Source organism: Pseudophryne corroboree, chromosome 9 (assembly GCF_028390025.1).
Source record: "Pseudophryne corroboree isolate aPseCor3 chromosome 9, aPseCor3.hap2, whole genome shotgun sequence".
Taxonomy (NCBI): domain Eukaryota; kingdom Metazoa; phylum Chordata; class Amphibia; order Anura; family Myobatrachidae; genus Pseudophryne; species Pseudophryne corroboree.
In genome coordinates, this window is record NC_086452.1 from 434,164,115 (window position 1) to 434,185,841 (window position 21,727).

Below are 21,727 nucleotides of genomic sequence, written 5' to 3' on the forward strand. Positions count from 1 at the left end.
GGGAACTACCAGCTGTTCCACCACATCCTCACCCCTTTTGACAATGTGGTACAAGAGCTCATTACAGATGGCCATGTGGGGATACGTAACCCTGTCACCTGGTACCACAGGTTCCCCATTAACAATCTTAACATTCTCTCTAGCCTTTATTAAGGTAGGATCCTTTAACTGTTCAGACGCAAACAGATCCTTCTTTACCTCCAGGTCAGGCACGCTTTCAGTTCTAACTACTATGTCTCTGTTCCCGGCAAGAGGGTCCTCACTGGACTCCCCATCTGTCACTTCCCCAGCCAAACTAGCAAAAGGCAAAGGGCCAGAAAGTTCCGAAGACCCACGTACATCCATAAAATCACCGGTATTATCAACTGGCTTTTTACTTCTCACATCTGTTGATAACCGTGATTCCCACAGTTTCCAAAAATGAGGAAAATCCCTCCCTATTATGGCCTCATGCACCAAGGTAGGGACCAGTCCCACTTTAACCATTGCTGACCCACAACAAGTTTCTATATTCACCTCAGCAGTGGCATAATGTTGGGTATCCCCATGTATGCAAGTTACCCCAATAGGTATTTGCTGGACCTTTAAGGGGTTCACTAACCCAGCTTTCACGAGGGTAACTAAACTTCCTGAATCTAGCAAGGCCTCTACCCGGTTACCTTCTAAGAACACATCACACATTTGTTTTTCCAGCTCAGGTGAAGGTACCACAGTACAGGCTAACCTAGCAAAGAAAGACATTCTGCGACATTCAAAGGCAGCATCACATTGCATGGGTTCTTGCGTGACTGGGCAATTGGCAATAACATGACCTGGCATACCACACCTAAAACATTTAACCACACGATTATCAACCCATTTGGGCAGCATAGACCGTTCTAGCCCCATTGGCCTGTTTCCAGGGCCAGTGTTTACAGTCTCTCCAGCCTTGCGTTCTCTTAACCGCCCAGCAACGTTTTCCCACGGAACAGTCTTACCAGTCTTTACTGAAGGGCGCTGTCGAGGATCTATGGGTTGCTGGGTGGTCATCAGTAGTTCCTCTGCTGCCAAATACCTCTCTACCATGTCCACTAATTGGTCAGCAGTACCCGGGTTTCCATGGCTCACCCACTTGCGCAGGACCATGGGCAAAGATCTCAAGTAGCGGTCCATGACGACTCTTTCCACCATCTGGGGACCAGTTAATGTCTCTGGCTGCAGCCATTTTTTTGTTAGCTGAATAAGGTCGTGCATCTGGGAGCGCGGAGGCTTCTCCATGGCGTACAGCCAACGGTGCACCCGTTGTGCTCGTACTGACAGCGTGACTCCCAGGCGGGTCAGGATCTCAGTCTTTAGTTTATCATAGTCCCGAGCCTCAGCAGGGCTTAAATCAAAGTAAGCTTTTTGGGGCTCACCTGACAGGAAAGGTGCCAGCAGACTGGCCCACTGTGCTTTCGGCCAGTTCTCACGCTCGGCAGTCCTTTCAAACGTGGTCAGATAGGCCTCCACATCATCAGCCTCTGTCATTTTCTGCAGGAAGTGACTGGCTCGTATAGAACTAGAGCTGGTTGGAGCACTGACGGCCACATCTCCAACCCGAGCTGCAAGTCTCTGCACCACTTCTGCTAAGGCCTCTCTATCCTGACGCTGTTGCCTGTAAAGTTCATCAACAACTGCCTGCTGTTGTCTCTTATTTTCCTCCATTGCCACCTGCTGCTGTCTGTTGGCCTCCTGCTGTAGTCTCCAATTTTCCTCCATTGCCACCTGCTGCTGTCGGTTGGCCTCCTGCTGAGCCGCTGTAGCTTGCAGCAAGGCTTTAAGCAGATCCTCCATGTCAACAGATTTTTCAGGCGGCTTTGCAGCTGCTTTCACCCAGGACATATATCAAACCCTCAGGGGTGAGTCTCAGTAACTTCACACTGGGCTGTATCTGCATAAACCACCGTTTTCTGCAGGCCTCACAAAGCTGCTGCTTTCACTTATGCGCAGAACGGCCTGCTCGCATTCTCCACCAAGTTGTAACACTGTAGGGGTGCAAGGTGCCTTTTCCTGGGGAATATGGCAGCACGCAGCAGCTGAGGAACAACACAAGTCCAGTTTCTGGTACAACTGACCCCGGCCAGTTTTATTGAAACAGAAAATAAAACAAACCCCAAAATAAAAATACCTTGCCTGTCCGGCACTAACTAAACATAAGATGTTCCTAACTGTCACTAAACAAAACACAGAGTTCTTCAGTACATACTGTATAGCTTACTTGCATCAGAAAGCGTGTCTCTCACACACAGATCCTGCAGCCTTCCCAGGCAGTCTGCCCATACTAATCAGGTTAGAAGCACTATATCACTCTTACACAGCTGAAACCCTGATTAGCCCTCTGTGAGGCCAAAGACCCGAACTGGGCCCAATGTCTAGAACTCGCCTTATCTCTCTCTCAGAGCCTTTACCCAGCTTTTACAGCAAACTGAAAAGGTTCAGACAAAACAAAAAGCATTTTTCCTAGAAGTTAACATTTTCTAAAACATGTAAGACAAGAACCTGGGACAAATATACCTGCCCTCAAACACTATCCCAGTGTTCTTGTCACAATATATATATATATATGTATGTATATATATATATTTATATACACTTCCGCACACACACACACTCTAGTTTAGTTTAACGGCTCAGCGTATAATGGGTCACTTTGGTCTCATTGCTTGGCTCCACCCCCTCTCTGGAAAACCCTCCACACAAATCTTTTGTTTGCCCCTGCCTACAGCTTTAAGCACTATCCCCCATCCATCCAATGAGATCTGCTTGTCTCTTTATTTTGTCAATTGAGAACAAAGGGGCTAATTCAGGTTGGATCGCAAATCGCGGTGGCTGCGTGACGTAACAAGAAGCCGCCGTGATCGAGAACAAGGCGGTGGGCCTCCTGCGGGTGCAGGTAAGCTGCACTAGCAGGAGCCATCCTCAGTTTCTGCTAACAAGCAGAAATTGTGATGCATTCCCAGTTTCTGCTTGCTGAACGGGGGAAGGCGCCGCTCAGCATGTTGGGCGGCCTTGCCCAGCGATGGGCGGCCCCCAGCATGTGATCCAAAGGATAGCAAATTCTGCTAATTAGCAGCATCTGCTATCCTTACTGAATTAGGCCCAAAGTCCATTTCGTACTAACACTGCCATGATATAGTGGAAACAGTATAAGTTAAATATAGTACTACATTATTGAAGCAGTAAAAATAATTAAAAGACCCTCCATCTCGCAGCCCACCGGGAATCACGGTACCGTGACGAGGAGGCGTGGCCAATATGCCTTGATTCTATGATAATTGTATCATTTGGTCCCACCACCTCTTCCTAGCAGTTTGTTTCTAGAGGGTGGGGCCTAATGATGTGAATAGTCCAGCCCCACCCCATCGCAGGCCATCCTGCATGTGGGTATGAAATTCATCTGTACAAGTTTTACAGCAATGGGGAAATAACGCTGAGGATGTGCGATTGAAGTGACCTCTGTCATTCTGTGCTCCTATATTCTTCCTTTGCCAAACATCATATTTACATAATGTACGTCACAAAGATATTTTGCCCTTTATTATGCAGTTATTCAACAAATAAATTTGTATTTGGGTCGCTGTTAAGTTGAAGGTTTAGAAACAAATCGGGATTTGGTACATTTTGGAATAAATCTTCAATTTAGAATGCATGTAGAAGTAGTTCCATTACACTAGAAAGAACATTAGACTGTAACTATTATTATGTTACTTAATAGCAAGTATTTCCTTCTATAGTTAAAAGGTCGCTCTTATGTTCACAAACATTCTTTTTTTTCTCTGCACAGTGGAGCAGTGATATTATTCAGTCATCATAAACAATTTCCTTGTGCTTATGTATTGCACTCTACAATGTGTTTGTAAAATGGCAACTGGCTTACATCTTTGTACCCCGTGGCTATGTGTGTGGGGGTGGCGGCCTGGCGGGAAGTTCTTAGGTGCTGAAGGGCAGATGTATTAACCTGGAGAAGGCATAAGGAAGTGATAAACTAGTGATAAATGCAAGGTGATAAAGGCACCAGCCAATCAGATCCTAACTGTTAATTTACATATTGGAGCTGATTGGCTGGTGTCTTTCACCTTGCACTTATCACTGGTTCCTTATGCCTTCTCCAGGTTAATACATCTGCCCCTGAGTGTGGGTGTTAATGGGTAAATTGGTTGATGGGTGCTGTGTGGGAAGATCTGTATGGGAGCTGATAGGGTGGATGATTAATGTTGGTGCTAGGAGGTTGAAAATTCCACCAATGAAACTGAAACGCGATTTGCTACCCTCTGTTATGAAACACTGACGGGTGGGGTACGTATTACTAGAAAATGCCATTTTCTAACAAATTGGTAGTTTGGATCTGGAAGTAATATTCTACACCGAGCCAACAATGTACGGCCATCTAGAATTAATCTAAATTTAGCACATCTACGAGCAGTTACTCAGACATGCTGGGGGACGCCCAGTACATGGCGAGTCCGCCCTGCATGTCAGGCCCCCTCCTCCGCACGGGTGCCACCATTGGCAGGTGGCTACACGTCCTTGTCCCGGGTTGCAGCGGCTGCGTGCGACGTCACGCAGCCACCTCGCCCCCCACCCCTCAATGGTCCAGACACACCTGCGTTGTCCGGACCGCACCCCACCACTTCCGCCCCGCAACCGCCTCTGCCTGTCAATCAGGCAGAGGCGATCGCAGTCCTGAGATGCTATTAGCATCTCACTGGGCCTCCCGGGGTGCGTACGCAAAGGGCTTCAGACTCAGAGGCGTAACTCTGGGAGGCAGTGGAGTCATCTGCCGCCGGGCTTCTGCTCTGAAGGGGGGCACCTCTCCTCCCATTCTGTAACACCATTGAATTAAGTTAATTGATAGCTGCCACTATCTCTTCAGTGGCCGACTTCCTCAGTGGTCCCTGCACCTTACAAATCACACCCTTTTTATTTTGCTGTAGAAACACATTTTACAAGTGTCATACCCAGGATTAGAAACCACAACCTATAACACTGGATGCAGTGTTTGTTCCTGTATAGGAAACACGAGAATTCTAACTATATAAAGTTACTTCTCTGACAATTACACGTAACTTCATATAGTTAACATTCTCATGCTTCCTCTACAGGAGCAAATAACTCCATCAGTAAAGTGTCTGCTGTTAGTGTAACAGGTCATGGGTTCTAATCCTGGGTATGACTGCTAAGAAATGTGCGATTTAAAATAAAAGACAATGAAGTGTATATATACACAGTGTATAAAAAAAAAATTCAGAACACTACACACACACACACACACACACACACACACACACACACACACGTGCGTGTATGGAGAATTCTGAATTTTTACGGACACATACATACATACTGTACATACATATATTTATCTAAATATATGGGGGGGCACCAATATTTATCTTGCCTCTGGGCTACTGGGACGAACTTACGCCACTGTTCAGACTGCGAACGCTGCGGCTGCAGCAATCCAGTCTGAATTAGGCCCTTAGCCGGAGACACTTTCACTAGACTTTGCCGGAGACACTTTCGCCAAGTATGCATCTTATGCCCATCACTTCAGCGACAAAAGTACAGTACAGGGTAATTACTGACGCTGGCAGTTCATGTATTTCTTTGTGTGACTCATTCACTGATCTGGGTAAAAAGGCAAAAGACCCACACAATGCCTGGCCGCGCATATCATGATGCGTAATCTGCGACATGAAAACCAATTCCTTTGCGACAAAAGTACTAATACAGTGTACTGTGGTGGTCATTCCGAGTTGAGCGCTCGCTAGTTATTTTTTTGCAGTGCTGCGATCAGATAGTCGCCGCCTATAGGGGAGTGTATGTTTGCTTTGCAAATGTGCGAACGCATGTGCAGCCGAGCACTACAAAAACAGTTTGTGCAGTTTCTGAGTAGCTCAGAACTTACTCAGCCGCTGCAATCATTTCAGTCTTTTTGGTGCCGGAATTGACGTCAGACACCCGCCCTGCAAACGCTTGGACACGCCTGCGTTTTTCCACACACTCCCAGAAAACGGTCAGTTGACACCGACAAACGCCTTCTTCTTGTCTCCTTGTGATCGGCTGTGCAAATGGATTCTTCGTTAAATCCATCGCTCAGCGACGATCCTCTTTGTACCCGTACAATGCATCTGTGCATTGTGGTGCATACATATGCGCAGTTCTGACCTGATCGCAGTGCAGCAAAAAATCAGAGCGTGCGATCAGGTCAGAATGACCCCCTGTATCTGGTACACTGTAAGTGGATAAGAAAAAAGTGCAAAAGTACAGGAATTGCTACCGGTGGCAGAGCTTCTAAGTCACGCCAAGCATTGGTGTATCTGTATTGGGTGCAGGGTGTGCAGTGCGCAGGGGCCCGCTCACTGCACCCATATAATTATACTTACCCCTCCATAGTCCCACAGCGGCCGGCACTGCAGGCAGAAATCACTGGGAAAATGATGCTGCACATTTTCCCAGTAATTTGCACGTGCACAATAGAGATGTCTCCGGGAACAAGGAGCAGACGCCATGTTCCTGTAGATCTGCGTGCGCGCAGTAGACTGACACAAAGCCAGAGTCTACTGCACTGCCAGAGAGGAGGAGGCCCTCTCCACTCGGTAACCACCCCTGAAGCCAAGCATCTTAATAAAGATAGGTGAATGAGGACTCCTCTGTATCTAAAGAGACTTGACCGATCTACAGGTCCTTAAATTCAGGGCAGGTAGTGTGTTTACAGGCATATGGTCATCCAAGTCCCTCACTAATTCAGCGACTGTAGCAGTGGTGTTGATGGCTTTCTCAGGCCTCCTACCCACTGGTGAGGTTCTTTGCATTGAAACACACATTGCCAATACATTATATTAGTTTGGAGGTCATTGGAGGCCTTTGGAGAAACAAGATGCTCTTAGGAAAATACAAACATGCCCCAAATGCAATAGTAGACTGCAGGGGGATAGTGGGTCATTAGATACCGTACAATGCCAGGGGATGGGAGGCCTATGATAACAATCCAGAGTGTTTTGTTATGTTGGTGCATTGCTTTTCCTGCAGACGTCAGACTATTATTATTATTATTATTATTATTATCCTTTATTTATATGGCGCCACAAGGGTTCCGCCGCGCCCAATTACAGAGTACATAAGCAAATAATCAAAACAGGAAAACAGCAACTTACAGTTGAATACAATATAGGACAAGTACTGTGAAGTCATCTGTAACAGTTGTATGTCCTGCGTTTGTCATGAATGTGGCCCATAGCGGACGGAGGAGGGAATCTCTGTGCATCTAGTATGTTATCTCGGTTACAGTATAAATATTGGCTCTGCTGATCTAATGACCAGATTCCATGTGGAGTAATCATGCAGGTAAATAAGTTACACATAGAATAGATTCTCTTCACTTTTGTTGTGTTTTAGTCTCATTTTAGCATAAAATTAATTTTACTCTCCTGCACCTGTATTTGCTTAACATGATTTCAAGGTGTGGACACTAAAAGAATCACGCATTTATAATCCATTATTGTTATTATCTGGGTTTCAGATGCTATATCCCAGCCAGGAAGGCTATACAGTAGTTAGAGTAAGGTTAAATGCATAGTTGCCCACCCTCCCTCATTCTGCAGGAGACTCCCTGAAATAGCAGCAATCTCCCTCACTCCCTGAATAGTCCAGCAATCTCCCTGATTACCCCCATTATGTAACTATTACATTCTTGGGGAAAAACATAAATCACAGATACATACCGTACATTCAAATGGGAACATCAGCGCCATTTCCCTGCATTGGTTATAAGGCACAATGATCCATATGGCTACATGCATTTTAAATAAGGTTTTTCATGGCCACTTGCAGTATATGTGTATACACGCTGATGTTCCCAAGAAATGCAAATCTGTGTTTTTGTGAAGCACTTGGACTCTGAAACGTCGCTCATTGTTTATTCTGCAAATATCAGAATTCTAGGCGTGGAAGGGTAAACAAAGGCTCTTGCAGATTAGATGATAGTTTGGCAATCCTTAGTGCTGTGATGTACGAAGGCGCAGTTAGGTATAACTCCAGCAGATGCATCACAGGATAATTATTGCTGTTGACAGAAATGTTTTGCTATAGCATCTTATTTATAGGGTTGGTGTAGTGGGGAGCATTGCTTATTGTTTTTTGTTTTTTTAAATGTTGTTTTCTTCATGCTGACAGATAATCAGATTCGTATCCACTGTGCACACGTAGCATTTGGGTAGGGGCCCCACGCAGCCTGACCTGCTACCTTATCCAAAAACAAAATGTAGCAAAATATAAGTGGGCTGACAAGCAGAAGGGTGTATAAGTTATATCACCACTGCCAAGTCCATGCCCCGGCACTTCAGTCATCTCCAAACATGAGCGTGAAAGAAGAGTCAGATACTGGAAACTGGAAATGTGCCGCTTGTACCTGCATGCTGGGTTGGCGTGGCCCAAAGGGGCACCCTGCCCCCCCCCCCTGGTGGGCCCCACTGCTAGGGCCCCCCTCATCCTCTAGGGATCAGGTTCCAGAATTTGCACTTCAATTATACATTATACATATGTTACCTAGTACTGCACAGGAAGGGATGTCGTTACATTGCTGGCAAGCGGGTTCCCGGCGGTCAGGATACCGACGCCGGAATCCCGAACACTGACAATGCCGACAGGGGCTATTCCCACTCTGTGGGTGTTCACGACACCCATAGAGTGGGAATAGAACCTGTGGCGAGCCACCGAGCCTGCAAGGGGCTTCGTTGCGCTCACCCCCCTGCTGGCATTCTAGTGGCCGAGATCCTGGCGTCGGTATGCTGACTGCAGGGATCCCGGCATCCCCATACCCAATGCCACAGGACTATGGTGTATTTTCTACAGTGCATTTCTGGTATTAATCAATAGCATGCGTGCACTACAGTATTTATAATATATATTTATCAAGGGGCCCAGACCATGCACTCTGTACTGGTTTCCAAGACCAATGTGGCAGCTGATCACACCCTCTCGAGACTGGCCACACCCCTAAACATGGGCCCCTACCACTGCATTCCCTGGGAGGGCCCTACATGCCCCAGTCCGACACTGCCTGCACTATTAGACTTCCTACCCTCTGTCATGTAAGGCTTACCCTGACCTCCAGGTAGGGTATCAGACTGTTATCACCTTGCTCCGCAGCCAGATGACCCTTGCTATGCTGCCTGACATCATGGAGTACCTTTACAGGCCCAAATAGCATACAGAGTGTATAAGTTATTTATACCCCTTTCAGACTGACAGAGCCGGGTCACACCCGGGAACGTGTTCCTGAACGCATCCCGAGACACAACCCGGGAATGACCCTTTTCACACTGCACTTAGACCTGGAATCGACCCGGGATAGCCCCGTTTACACTGATCCCGGGAAATCCCTGCAAATACATATGTATGTCATTAGAAATGGACATTTTTCTGGCTCAGATAGCACCTTCAAGAACGGCTTTTTCAGTGTATTCATTTTATTAACAACTTGCTGTTGTGTACGGATAATTCCTCAGGCTTCAAGCAGCTTTGCAATGTTCTTATAAACAATAGCATCCTTCACTGTGCCTGGTATCTGTCCCTTTATTTCCTCCTCCCCCCTTATGCTGAGCAGCTCTCTGATCTCTTGATCTGTCCAGGTCGCCATATTGCCTGTCTCCTCCGCTTCCAGGGCTTCTCCTCCGCTTTCCCGGGCTCTGGATGATGACATCATCTTTCTGAGCCCAAAAAAGCTCCAATGAGAGGCCTTTTAACAGTCCCATGACCTGGGATGAAAAGCCGGGACACTCGACCCGGGATATACTTTCAGGACCCTTTCACACTGAGCAAATTCGCGGGTTGATGTGCGTTTATGTGCAATAACCCGGGAAATATTTGTCAGTCTGAAAGTGGTATTAGATTCTGACAATAATGTTATGGTTTATTTATAGGGCAATTATGTATCACTGTACAAGGAATATTTGTTATTCACATCAATCCCTACTTCATTGGAGCTTTCAGCCTAAATACCACGCGTACCTACTCTTCTCAAACGTCCAGAAAGGTAGGTGGCTTCCCTGCCTCTCGCTCACTTCATAGGGACTGGTCGCATAATACCGCAATTCGCAGTTCCGTGAGGAAAGGGGCAGGGCGGGCCCTAACAAGGGATTGAGCTAATTACCCCAGTGTTGTGAGGCACCAGGGCCCCCTCCACCCCCCCCCCTTTGCTGCCGGCTCCGCACCCCCGCCTCTATGGCAACCCGCCCGGCATATTGCCGAGTCAGGGGAGCCAGCGGCAGCGTCCAATGCCAGATCCCACCCGGGAAGGACCCGTTTCCAATTCCTGGGTGGGATCCGGCATTGGCAGTGTGAAAGGGGTATTACCAATGACGTCTTGGTTTTTGCATCTCTCCGTCAATATTGAGTTTTTATCTGCATATTTTGCAGAACAAGCGTTACAGGTAAAATGATAGTTCCCATTGAGTGTGACTTATTCAGCAGTATTTAGTGAACTTCTAGTGTTTTGAGAAAATTAAATGTGCACATTGTCAAAGTAGCCTCAGTTACGGTTAAGGCACAATAAGGTAATTGTATTATCGCGCTCCTGTCACTGAGTCGGCACCGCAGCTGTCATACATGGGGGAGAAGCTATATCAGTGGACGTGCGCTGATACTGCTTCTGCCCCATAATGGAGGGTAATACATTTACGTCAATGACCCTTAGTAACCAACGTTATAAGAATTGAAGTATCATTCGAATAATCAAAAAGATGGATAGTCTGATGTATAATCTGATGGTATAATCTGATGTTTCCTAATCTGCATTAGGGATTCAAAATCATCGATGGTCTATGACTGATGTAAAATAGTTTTTCCACTGATGGGGGAGAACCAGATGTTTTATCGCCATCGATATTACAGAGCGAACAAAGATTTTTTTCTCTTAAGGTGGCAGGCTACTGAACTTAGCTCCTCCTCCAACACTCCCATGATGCTCCGCCCCAGGCTCTCATTGGTCCACATCCTAATGCATTGTTAAGCATGGGTGATCATTGGTGGGTGAAACCATCGATGATTCCATTGCAGATGGTTTCACACAATCAAGGTTACCCATCAGTAGTACCATCGATGGGTAACCCACCGATGGCCATCCCTTGTCTATATGTATATATGTATGTATATTAGAAACCCAGCCCAATTCTGCCATCACTGGAGGGATTGGACTGGCTTACCGGGGTATTGTGGGATCCGCTGCCAGTTTGCGTATTCTGGTCAATGGGACAGAGAGGGCAGGCCGGGTACTAATTTCTCTCACCCAGGCACAATGGAGGGGCCCAACAGGGGCTGGGTCTGCCTGTTCTCCCCCCTTTCCCCCCCTTCCCCTTGACCTGCTCCTGTCTGAGGGGCAAAAAAAGGGCTCCCACTGTGAAGCATGCAATTCCTCAAATACAATTTTGTCATGTTTGCTTACATTAGGCCAACCCCAAAGTCGACCCATACTCCCCTATCTCCCCCCCCCTGCCTCCCCCAAGGTATGGGCCCGGCCTTTCTCTGTACAGCCTGATACCAGTAAAGTGTTTACAGGCACCAAGCTCTCTACACCCCTTCCCTCACTTACCATCGCCCAGTGCTGACATCACAGTCAGCAGAGCCAGTGGTAAATGTGAGTGTAGAGAGCCGGGTGCCTCTAAACATTGTCCTGGCACAGACGGACTGGCCGTGAATTCCACCAATACCCCACTGAGCCAATCGGACCCTCCGGAGATAGAATGGACGTTCTCACTTGTCTGATGGAATTTAGGTTGCATGGACCTTTAATTGTTCATAGTTGAAACTGATTTTAGACTTTGCAAGTGGAGAAGAAAGCCTTATCCCCAGCTTACATCTCTTTCTGATTTTGTACAGAGAGGGAACAATGTTTTAGTACTCTAATAAAACCCGAATGTCAGAAAAGGAGAAAGTGAATAAACATAAGCAAACAAGCCGCTGCATTTGGAACTGAAATTTGCTGCAATTATAGCTGTTAAACAAAATAAACAGTAACGGTTAGCAAGAAGCATTCAGGAAAGATAAATTGTATGAAAGGAAATGACAAATGTTTACAGTTTGGGCCTGATTTTAAACAGGGCATGTATCTTCAAATGCAGTAACTGTTTTAACAGCTGTTTTTTTTTTCTCAACCCCCCCCCCCCTCCTTGTTTTAAGGGCTTTGAGTCATGATGCAAGAATCTGGGACTGAGACGAAAAGTAACGATTCAGCTGTGCAGAATGGTGGGAGCGCTGGCAACCACTTACTAGAGTGCACGTTACGGGAGACGCGATCGAACGGGGAGACCCCGTCTCTGGATATAGGCGCTGCAGACCTCGCGCATCTCCAGCAACACCAGGTACCGTGCTACAGAAAACAGAAGCATCCGTGCAATGGCAGTGGAATGTGAATAATGCGTTCTGGCTCTCCCTGGGTTAGGTATTCATCACTGGGAAGGAGAGATCAAAGTCCGTCGCACTGCCCAAAAAAAGCCAGTGTGTGCTGCTCAGTGCCAAAGCACAGTCTAGTTGACAAGTGGTGTGATGGAGTCTCTTGCTACTGAGTAAATATGGTCTTCTCTGTTACATCTGAGAAAAATAGGATTGTTTAAACTCATGGTGGAAGTAGTAAGCTGTGCCGTGTCCCGTGGCAACCGATCAGACGTGCCTTTATTGGCTTAATGTTCTAGATCTAACGAAGTGTACACCTGATTGGTTACTTTGGGCACCTCTCTCAAGATTTGAAACATCTCCCTTTAAATATATTAAGATCAAATAAGAAGCCCAAAGCATATCAGCCTGCTGTGTACTTTCTAGCGCTGCTGTGTACACGCTTTTATTATAACATGCCCATATGCCTGGCTGTGAGCTCAGTGTATTACTCCAAAGCTTCCATGTCTCGGTGCCACAGATAAAAGACCTATTGGAATGCCGCCTGTGTGCAGGCAGATCTGTTGCTTGGCTGAACACAAGGGTGATGTCTGGGGAATTCAGGCATAGTGGTTGGGTCACCTGGTTTTGTCTCTCACACACAGCTAACGTCCGTGGGTGGCACACAAGGATTAATGTTGTCAGAAGCATTGGGGACGGGTTTGGTTGCAAAATGAGCCTGATGAGCATATGAAAAGGAGCCGCCATCAGCACGTTGGTAAATGCAGCCGGTACATGACCAATGTCAGCAGGTGCCGACAAGCATTTTCTGACCCCACTTATAGGGCGCAATGAAGCTTGAAGGCCCTCTGGAAAAAAATAACCTGCCCAGTTTGGCCGCCACTGAGCCTGTCACTGAGGTCAGTCTGAGAATAAAGGTTACGTATCTCTAGCTTAGGAAATGAACTGATTTTGGGCCTCATTCCGCAGCGCTGGCTACGGATGCTTGTTGCAATTATGATACGGAGAATGGGCCTGGTTCATGTCCCGACGCAAGTGGCACATTGGCCGCAAAGTAACAATGTTCATTATTTTGCATATGTGTCGGACCGGGTCCTGCGTTGTCAGATGCACTCAGTCAGTTTGGGGACGGGAAGCAGGTGGTGACGGCTGCAGTTCCACAAAACCGAGGCGTGCTTTCTTGGCCTCTTGGAAGTAGCTGCCGCGGCCGGCTTGCGTGACCTCAGGGTCACTCAGCCAGCCGATGTAGTCGCAAATGATCCGATGCTGCATCCCAAATGCATGCAGGAATCGTCTACTTACACCAGGCGCCACCTGCTGCATTACCATATATCTGGATCGAGCCCGCTGTGCATGTGCCGCAAAAAGCAACTGCATCATGCCTATATACCATGATGTGGGCGGCCGGTACGCTCCATGTGTGGGCCGATATCCGGAGAAAGGACACCTGTTTCTGACGGATCTCCTGGTATCAGTATGGGGTGGGTGTACTTGGCGATAATAAAGACGGTTTGCAGCTGCGGACAAACAGTGCGCAGTGCTGCCATAAGCATGAAGCCGTACAGATACAGGGGGAGATGTACTAAGCAGTGAAAAGAGTGGAGAAGTGAGCCAGTGGAGAAGTTGCCCATGGCAACCAATCAGCATTGAATTAACATTTATAATTTTGCATACTATAAAATTATACAGTGCGACTGATTGGTTGCCATGGGCAACTTCTCCACTGGATCACTACTCTACTTTTTTCACTGCTTAGTACATCTCCCTTGCAACTGGTTTGCGTCTCTCTCAGAATGTGACTCTTTATCACTTGGCTGTAAATTTCTCTGTGATTACACATCGATCATCTTTTGGTGAAATTCTGACGACATTAATTGTATTTCGTTCATTTGAATTTCTTTCGCAAATTATGAATGAAAGTAACAACTTTTACTCCGCAAAGCTACAAGGAAATACTTACTGTATAATGTACTGTTTTATGAGGGTAAAATGCCTGAAAATGCAATATATAAACAGCATTGCTTGTATGGGAGAATGAAAGGGCGCTTTTGAATGCTCTGTCTATACAGTATCCTTGAATGAAGAATAATAGTGATTTATCCAAGGTCACGGTGAGCTGGTACACGGTGCTTGTTTGCAGTGGTTTTACTCACGTCTCCTGTTTGTATTTATGTAATCACAGTAATAACTTGCTGTTTTGCACTTAGTTCAGCTGAAAGTCTTTGTTGATAAAGTGACACATTTTCTAGACAATATCACATGACGGGTTGCTGCTCTTAGCGGAGCTATGCAGCCAGAACAAACTGTACATTTAAGGGAATTTTCAACCTTCAGATGACTTCATTTGCTTTGTTTGTACATGCCCTCCTACGACATTTAAGAAATACATTGCTTTTATTTTTATTTTTGTTTTTTTTGTCTCTACGGCGTAGTTTTCAGCCGTGCCTTAATAGCATTGCCCTGGTGTACCCAAACAAAGCTGATGTCTGGGTACAATACAAGGTCTGGAGCTGAGCTGCTTCGTATAACAGGGGGCACAAAAACAAGCAATTATTTAATTGATCTCAAGTGATGCCTGAATAGCGCAGGTAGAGTTGTAAAAATGGGAGAGGGCATGAGAGAGCTAGGCCATTTAAAGGTACAAAGTCCTTTAAAAAACGTCTTCATCTTTTACATGGTGCTTCAGGATATTACATTGCAGCATAAAGCATGACAGGGCCGTACACTACACCAGTTATGAGATGGGTACCAGAGGCTAGAGCAGTGCAGATTGGGCGGCAGATGTATTAAGCCTGGTGAAGTGATAAAGTGGAAGGTGATAACGCACCAGCCAGTCAGCTCCTAACTGTCTTTTTTTCAAACCCAGCCTGTGACGTGGAAGTTAGGAGCTGATTGGCTGGTGCGTTATCACCTTCCACTTTATCACTTCACCAGGCTTAATAAATCTGCCCCACAGTCACATAAATCCCTTTAATTTATTTATTTATTTATTTTTTGAAGCAACTTTATTGTCCAACCAGGATGGATACATTGGAATGCCACTATGTTGAACGGTACCGGTATGAATGGTCGACCATGTTATGGTCGACAGTCATTAGGTCGACCACTATTGGTCGACATTGACATGGTTGACATGGACACATGGTCGACACATGAAAATGGTCGACACATGAAAAGGTCGACATGAGTTTTTTATCTTTTTTGGGTGTCGTTTTTTGCGTAAAGTGACTGGGAACCCCAATTAGTGCACCGCGTCCCCTCGCATGGCTCGCTTCGCTCGCCATGCTTCGGGCATGGTGCCTTCGCTCCGCTACCACTTCGCTCGGCACAGATTACCGTTCCAATCGTAGTCCACTTGGATCGTAAAGTATGGAAAAGTTCCCCAAAAGGAAAAAAAGTTAAAAAAACTCATGTCGACCTTTTCATGTGTCGACCTTCCACGTGTCGACCATTTTCATGTGTCGTCCATGTCGACCATGTCAATGTCGACCAATAGTGGTCGACCTAATGACTGTCGACCATAACATGGTCGACCATGTGAACGGATACCGTGTTGAACACCTCAGCAGCCACTTTTCCATTAGGCTTGCGAGCGTCGGCCTGTCTATGCCTATTATCCATCTGTCTTCATGCGAATGACAGGCCCGCCCGCTGTTTTTTTCCCACCTACAGGCGTCATCATTAGTATTGGCACTTAGACCCACCCCATGCTGGGTGCAAAAGATCATTCAGAAACAGGGGTCCTATCTGCGTCTGCACGTTACAGAAGGGCACGCCTGCAGCACTCCCAAGAGATGGTTCAGTTCCAAGCGATTGCATGGCCGCCAGCCAGAAACTCCCATTTCACAGAAAGACTGATCAGTCCATCCGCTTTATCAGTCTCTGTCCGTGTGCGTATGCATGATGTGGTGCGGGCTTTCTAGGACGCATGCACAGATTACAGATATCTGGGGAAGGCTTCCGCATTTGCCGTTGCGACAGACTCCGGCACTGTGGGGGATAGACCAGTACACCATCATATAACATACAAGCATTTAAAGAAATAATTAATAGATATGGGGGGGGGGTGTAATTTCCTATGAGTCAACGGAATATCTTAAGAAATCTGGGAGCATGTGCTTGCATGACCTCAGTACAAATGACTCCCAAAGGTCAGGTGGGGATGGTGACAGGATCCCGGCAGTCGGGATCCTGACAGAATACTGTCAGTGGAATCCCGATGGTTAGAATCCAGACGGATTCCGATGGTAAGTACTGGGTTTAGGGTTAGGCTGCTGGGGTTGATGAGGTTCGGGTTAGGCTGGGGGTGACCAGCGTAAGAATGTGGGAGGGGATGGTTAAGGTTAGGCCTCGGGAGAGGAGGGTTAGGCTGTGGGGTTGATCAGCATAAGGATGTGGTAGGGGACAGTTTTTGTTAGGCTGCGGGAGGAGACTGTTTGGGTTAGGCTGTGGGAGGGGACTGTTTGGGTTAGGCTGTGGGAGGGGACTGTTTGGGTTAGGCTGTGGGAGGGGACTGTTTGGGTTAGGCTGTGGGAGGGGACTGTTTGGATTAGGCTGTGGGAGGGGACTGTTTGGATTAGGCTGCGGGAGGGGACTGTTTGGATTAGGCTATGGGAGGGGACTGTTTGGGTTAGGCTGCGGGAGGGGACTGTTTGGATTAGGCTGCTGGAGGGGACTGTTTGGATTAGGCTATGGGAGGGGACTGTTTGGGTTAGGCTGTGGGAGAGGACTGTTTGGGTTAGGCTGTGGGAGGGGACTGTTTGGATTAGGCTGCTGGAGGGGACTGTTTAGGTTAGGCTGTGGGAGAGGACTGTTTGGATTAGGCTGTGGGAGGGGACTGTTTGGATTAGGATGCGGGAGGAGACTCTTTGGATTAGGCTGCGGGAGGGGACTGTTTGGGTTAGGCTGCGGGAGGGGACTGTTTGGGTTAGACTGTGGGAGGGGACTGTTTGGGTTAGGCTGTGGGAGGGGACTGTTTGTGTTAGGCTGTGGGAGGGGACTGTTTGGATTAGGCTGCGGGAGGGGACTGTTTGGATTAGGCTGTGGGAGGGGACTGTTTGGATTAGGCTATGGGAGGGACTGTTTGGGTTAGGCTGTGGGAGGGGACTGTTTGGGTTAGGCTGCGGGAGGGGACTGTTTGGGTTAGGCTGCGGGAGGGGACTGTTTGGATTAGGCTGCGGGAGGGGACTGTTTGGATTAGGCTGCGGGAGGGGACTGTTTGGATTAGGCTGCGGGAGGGGACTGTTTGGATTAGGCTATGGGAGGGGACTGTTTGGATTAGGCTGCGGGAGGGGACTGTTTGGATTAGGCTGCTGGAGGGGACTGTTTGGATTAGGCTATGGGAGGGGACTGTTTGGATTAGGCTGTGGGAGGGGACTGTTTGGGTTAGGCTGTGGGAGAGGACTGTTTGGGTTAGGCTGTGGGAGGGGACTGTTTGGATTAGGCTGCTGGAGGGGACTGTTTGGGTTAGGCTGTGGGAGGGGACTGTTTGGATTAGGATGCGGGAGGAGACTATTTGGAGTAGGCTGCGGGAGGGGACTGTTTGGGTTAGGCTGTGGGAGGGGACTGTTTGGGTTAGACTGTGGGAGGGGACTGTTTGGGTTAGGCTGTGGGAGGGGACTGTTTGGGTTAGGCTGTGGGAGGGGACTGTTTGGATTAGGCTGCGGGAGGGGACTGTTTGGATTAGGCTGTGGGAGGGGACTGTTTGGATTAGGCTATGGGAGGGGACTGTTTGGATTAGGCTGCGGGAGAGGACTGTTTGGATTAGGCTGCTGGAGGGGACTGTTTGGATTAGGCTGCGGGAGGGGACTGTTTGGATTAGGCTGCTGGAGGGGACTGTTTGGGTTAGGCTGCGGGAGAGGACTGTTTGGGTTAGGCTGTGGGAGGGGACTATTTGGATTAGGCTGCTGGAGGGGACTGTTTGGGTTAGGCTGTGGGAGAGGACTGTTTGGGTTAAGCTGTGGGAGGGGACTATTTGGATTAGGATGCGGGAGGAGACTATTTGGATTAGGCTGCGGGAGGGGACTGTTTGGGTAAGACTGCGGGATGGGACTGTTTGGGTTAGGCTGCAGGAGGTGACTGGGTAGGCAGTGAGAGAGGAAGGTTTCGATTAGGCTGGGGGGGTGGGCAGTCAGCGTAAGGATGTGGAAGGTGACGGTTTGGGTTAGGCTGTGGGGGAGGATTGTTTGGGTAAGGCTGCGGGAAGGGACTGTTTGGATTAGGCTGCGGGAGGAGACTATTTGGATTAGGCTGCGGGAGGGGACTGTTTGGGTAAGGCTGCGGGACGGGACTGTTTAGGTTAGGCTGCGGAAGGGGACTGTTTGGGATAGGCTGCGGTAGGGGACTGTGTGGGTTAGGCTGCAGGAGGGGACTGTTTGGGATAGGCTGCGGGACTGGACTGTTTAGGTTAGGCTGCGGAAGGGGACTGTTTGGGTTAGGCTGCGGGAGGGGACTGTTTGGGATAGGCTACGGGAGGAGACTGTTTGGGTTAGGCTGCAGGAGGTGACTGTTTGGGTTAGGCAGTGAGAGAGGAAGGTTTCGATTAGGCTGGGGGGGAGGGCAGTCAGCGTAAGGATGTGGAAGGGGACGGTTTGGGTTAGGCTGCTGGAGGGGTGGGTCAGGGATAGGTTTAGGGGTAGGGTTAAATTACATACAAGGATCCATCAGGATTTTGATCATCGGGATGCGCTGACGGCATACTGACCGTTGGGATTGTGACTGCCGGGATTTCGTACCCAACCCGTTAGGTGACAGCAGTAATTGTTTTAGGTGCGTTGTGCACCCAGCTCCTAAATTATTGAGCTGTTCATGCTCCTTTACATGATTTGCTCTCATTCTTCCACCTTGCTATGAAAGCCTTAATGTATATATTGTATATTTGTGTTGCTCTTGAATTAAATGCAACTCATATTTGCAGAATGTGTCAAACTGAAGTCAAAATAAATAGATAATGCAAAAGCTTTAGGGAAAACCTGAAGCTGGGGAACGAAGCTAAAGCAGTTTATATTCTGGAGGAGGGCGTGCAGAAATCAGTACTTTGGGGTTCATGCAGAGTTGCACGTAAGTGTTTAGTGCCTAGAATACACGGACCCCGCGTTTGTGTCCGTGTGAAGAAGAGGTCGCATCTAACACTTACGACTTCCTAGCCCTCGTGTGGCGGAGAGGTGAAGGGAAGGGGTGTACAAGCGTAAGCTGCGTACAGTTAGGGGGAGCAGTCTTGTATGTGTGACTGAGGCAGGACCTGGACAGGCGCATACATAAGGCGTCCGTGTATTGGGTGTGTTGTTGATTCATTACGATTTGATTGCTTAAGTTCAATAATAATTTGTAACATTGCATACCCATTGCATACCCATGCTATCATTGCATACCCATGCTATCATGACATCTATTCTCTTATAGCTATAGCCCAGAACCAGCCACAAGGGGAGTGGCAATCTTGTTTCCTTTGTGCAATAGCCACACTGCAAGTACAGCATACAGCCGTATCTTCTGCTGCCCGTATATGCAGCGGTGGGAGCTTAGTATATACCTGACATTGGCCTTGCACACACGTGAGATACGACGACGCAGCCTGCACACGTAATTGTATCTATTTATTGTGTATGCCTTTTGATAGATTTTTTTTTTTTACATAAAATGTGTCCAACTGGGGCCTATAGAGGTCAGATAATATATAATGATCTACTTACTGTAGCTTGTGTCTGGTATTTATTCGGGCTATCTGGTGCCAACCTCTTATGTGCATTCCCTCGCCTGGTTCACTCACTCAGCGTGCTGCTGCTGCTGGACGTTACGCTGCCTGTCTGGAAAGAAAAGTCTGGCTTGGCAGGAATATGGAGGTTAAAGCAATCTTTTGTGACCAGCTTGTAATTAGGGCATTCATTTATGTTTAGGAATCTTGCACATTATAGGTGATAATTCTAGTTTGTGAGCAGGGCCCTCCTACCACTGTGTCTGTATGTAAATACAACATCCTGTTTTATTACATTTTGTCCCTAATTTTAAAATGTTACAATTTATTCTGGCGCTATAAATACAAATGTTACTAAATAAACATTAATAAATATTACCATCTCCCACCCCCGAACTGCTGCAATACTTACCCTGTGCAAGATTCACATCTCTTCCCCCCAGCCGCAAACTTATCCCACTTCCATCGCACACTGGCTCCCTCTGTGCCCGTCAGGCGGTGATTCTTATATAGATCAGCGTAGGCAACCTGGGGCACGCCAGCTGCTTTGTAACTGCAAATCCCAGCATGCACTGCCACAGTCTTGCTACTAAAGCAGGCCTGGCCACAGCCTGTGGCTATCCTGCTGTTGTGTGACTACAAGTCCCAGCATACCTTCCCATCGATCAGCTAGTAAAGCACGCTGGGACTTTTAGTTTCACAATAAACGAAAAAAGCTGGAGAGCCGCAGGTTGCTTCCCCCTGATATAGTTAAAATACCCTCAGGATCTGTATTAAAGCTATCATACCTTTTATGGTGACAGAGCTTTGCGGTGACTTCTGACAACCTTATAATGTACGAAACACTGTAATATATTTACATGTAACATCTGGTGCGGGCGATCTCCTTTGTGTACTGTATATTAGCAACCATCAGACTTCTTCCATACACAATACAACACCTCTGTTTCCAGCTTCCAGTAAAATAAAACTGCCAAGCTTTCCCCAGATGACTAACCTGCCCCTATATACGTCTTGTCCTCGGTGGAACGTACACGGCACTGATTGAATTATTTCCATCCTACAGGTTTTCACTCCAAGTGAGAGAATAGCAGCCATGCTGAAGTCATTAGTGCAGCAGTCACACAAACCCATGGATAAAATTTCAATAACTGCAGGCCACAGTTGAGTAAACAGTTACTCTGAAACTTAATTCCTGTTGACTTTTCCCTCGTTGTTCGCCAGGGGCACATTCTCAGTCTGTGGTGCTAACACAACAGGAGTTGCAGCTTTGATTAATGTAGGACAGTGGAATTAGTACAATAGGATATGCCAGCCGTGCGTGAAGAAGCAAAACAACAAAAAAACACCAATTTTTATCTTCTCCAAATTGCACCGGCCTCAGAGCATTTTACCAAGGTGCAGATATGCAACTCCTGCATGGAAGATGCCATCTGCCCCTGGCTGTCTGCAGGCAGGGGTGTAGCGAGGGTGGCTCCGGTGGAGCACGAGCTCCGGGCGCCGAAAAAGTTAGAGGGCGCGCCGCTGCCTGCTCACCCCCTCCTTCTGCCCACTATACCAGGGGCCGCTGTACAGGCAGCCGCAGAGCAGGAGGAGGAGAAGCCGAGGATCGCACACTGACTCAAG

The 21,727-nt window shown here is 47.6% G+C and overlaps 1 protein-coding gene across 2 annotated transcripts in view; it reads left to right on the forward strand.

Annotated features, from left to right (window-relative positions):
- The window catches only part of FOXP1 (forkhead box P1), a 417,384-nt gene that overhangs the window by 59,237 nt on the left and 336,420 nt on the right, over window positions 1–21,727 (forward strand). For both annotated transcript variants that reach the window (XM_063941041.1, XM_063941042.1), the window contains exon 2: window positions 12,196–12,377. In XM_063941041.1, coding sequence (XP_063797111.1) covers window positions 12,207–12,377 — 171 coding nt within the window. In that variant the 5' untranslated portion in view covers window positions 12,196–12,206. The remainder of the gene's footprint in view (window positions 1–12,195; window positions 12,378–21,727) is intronic.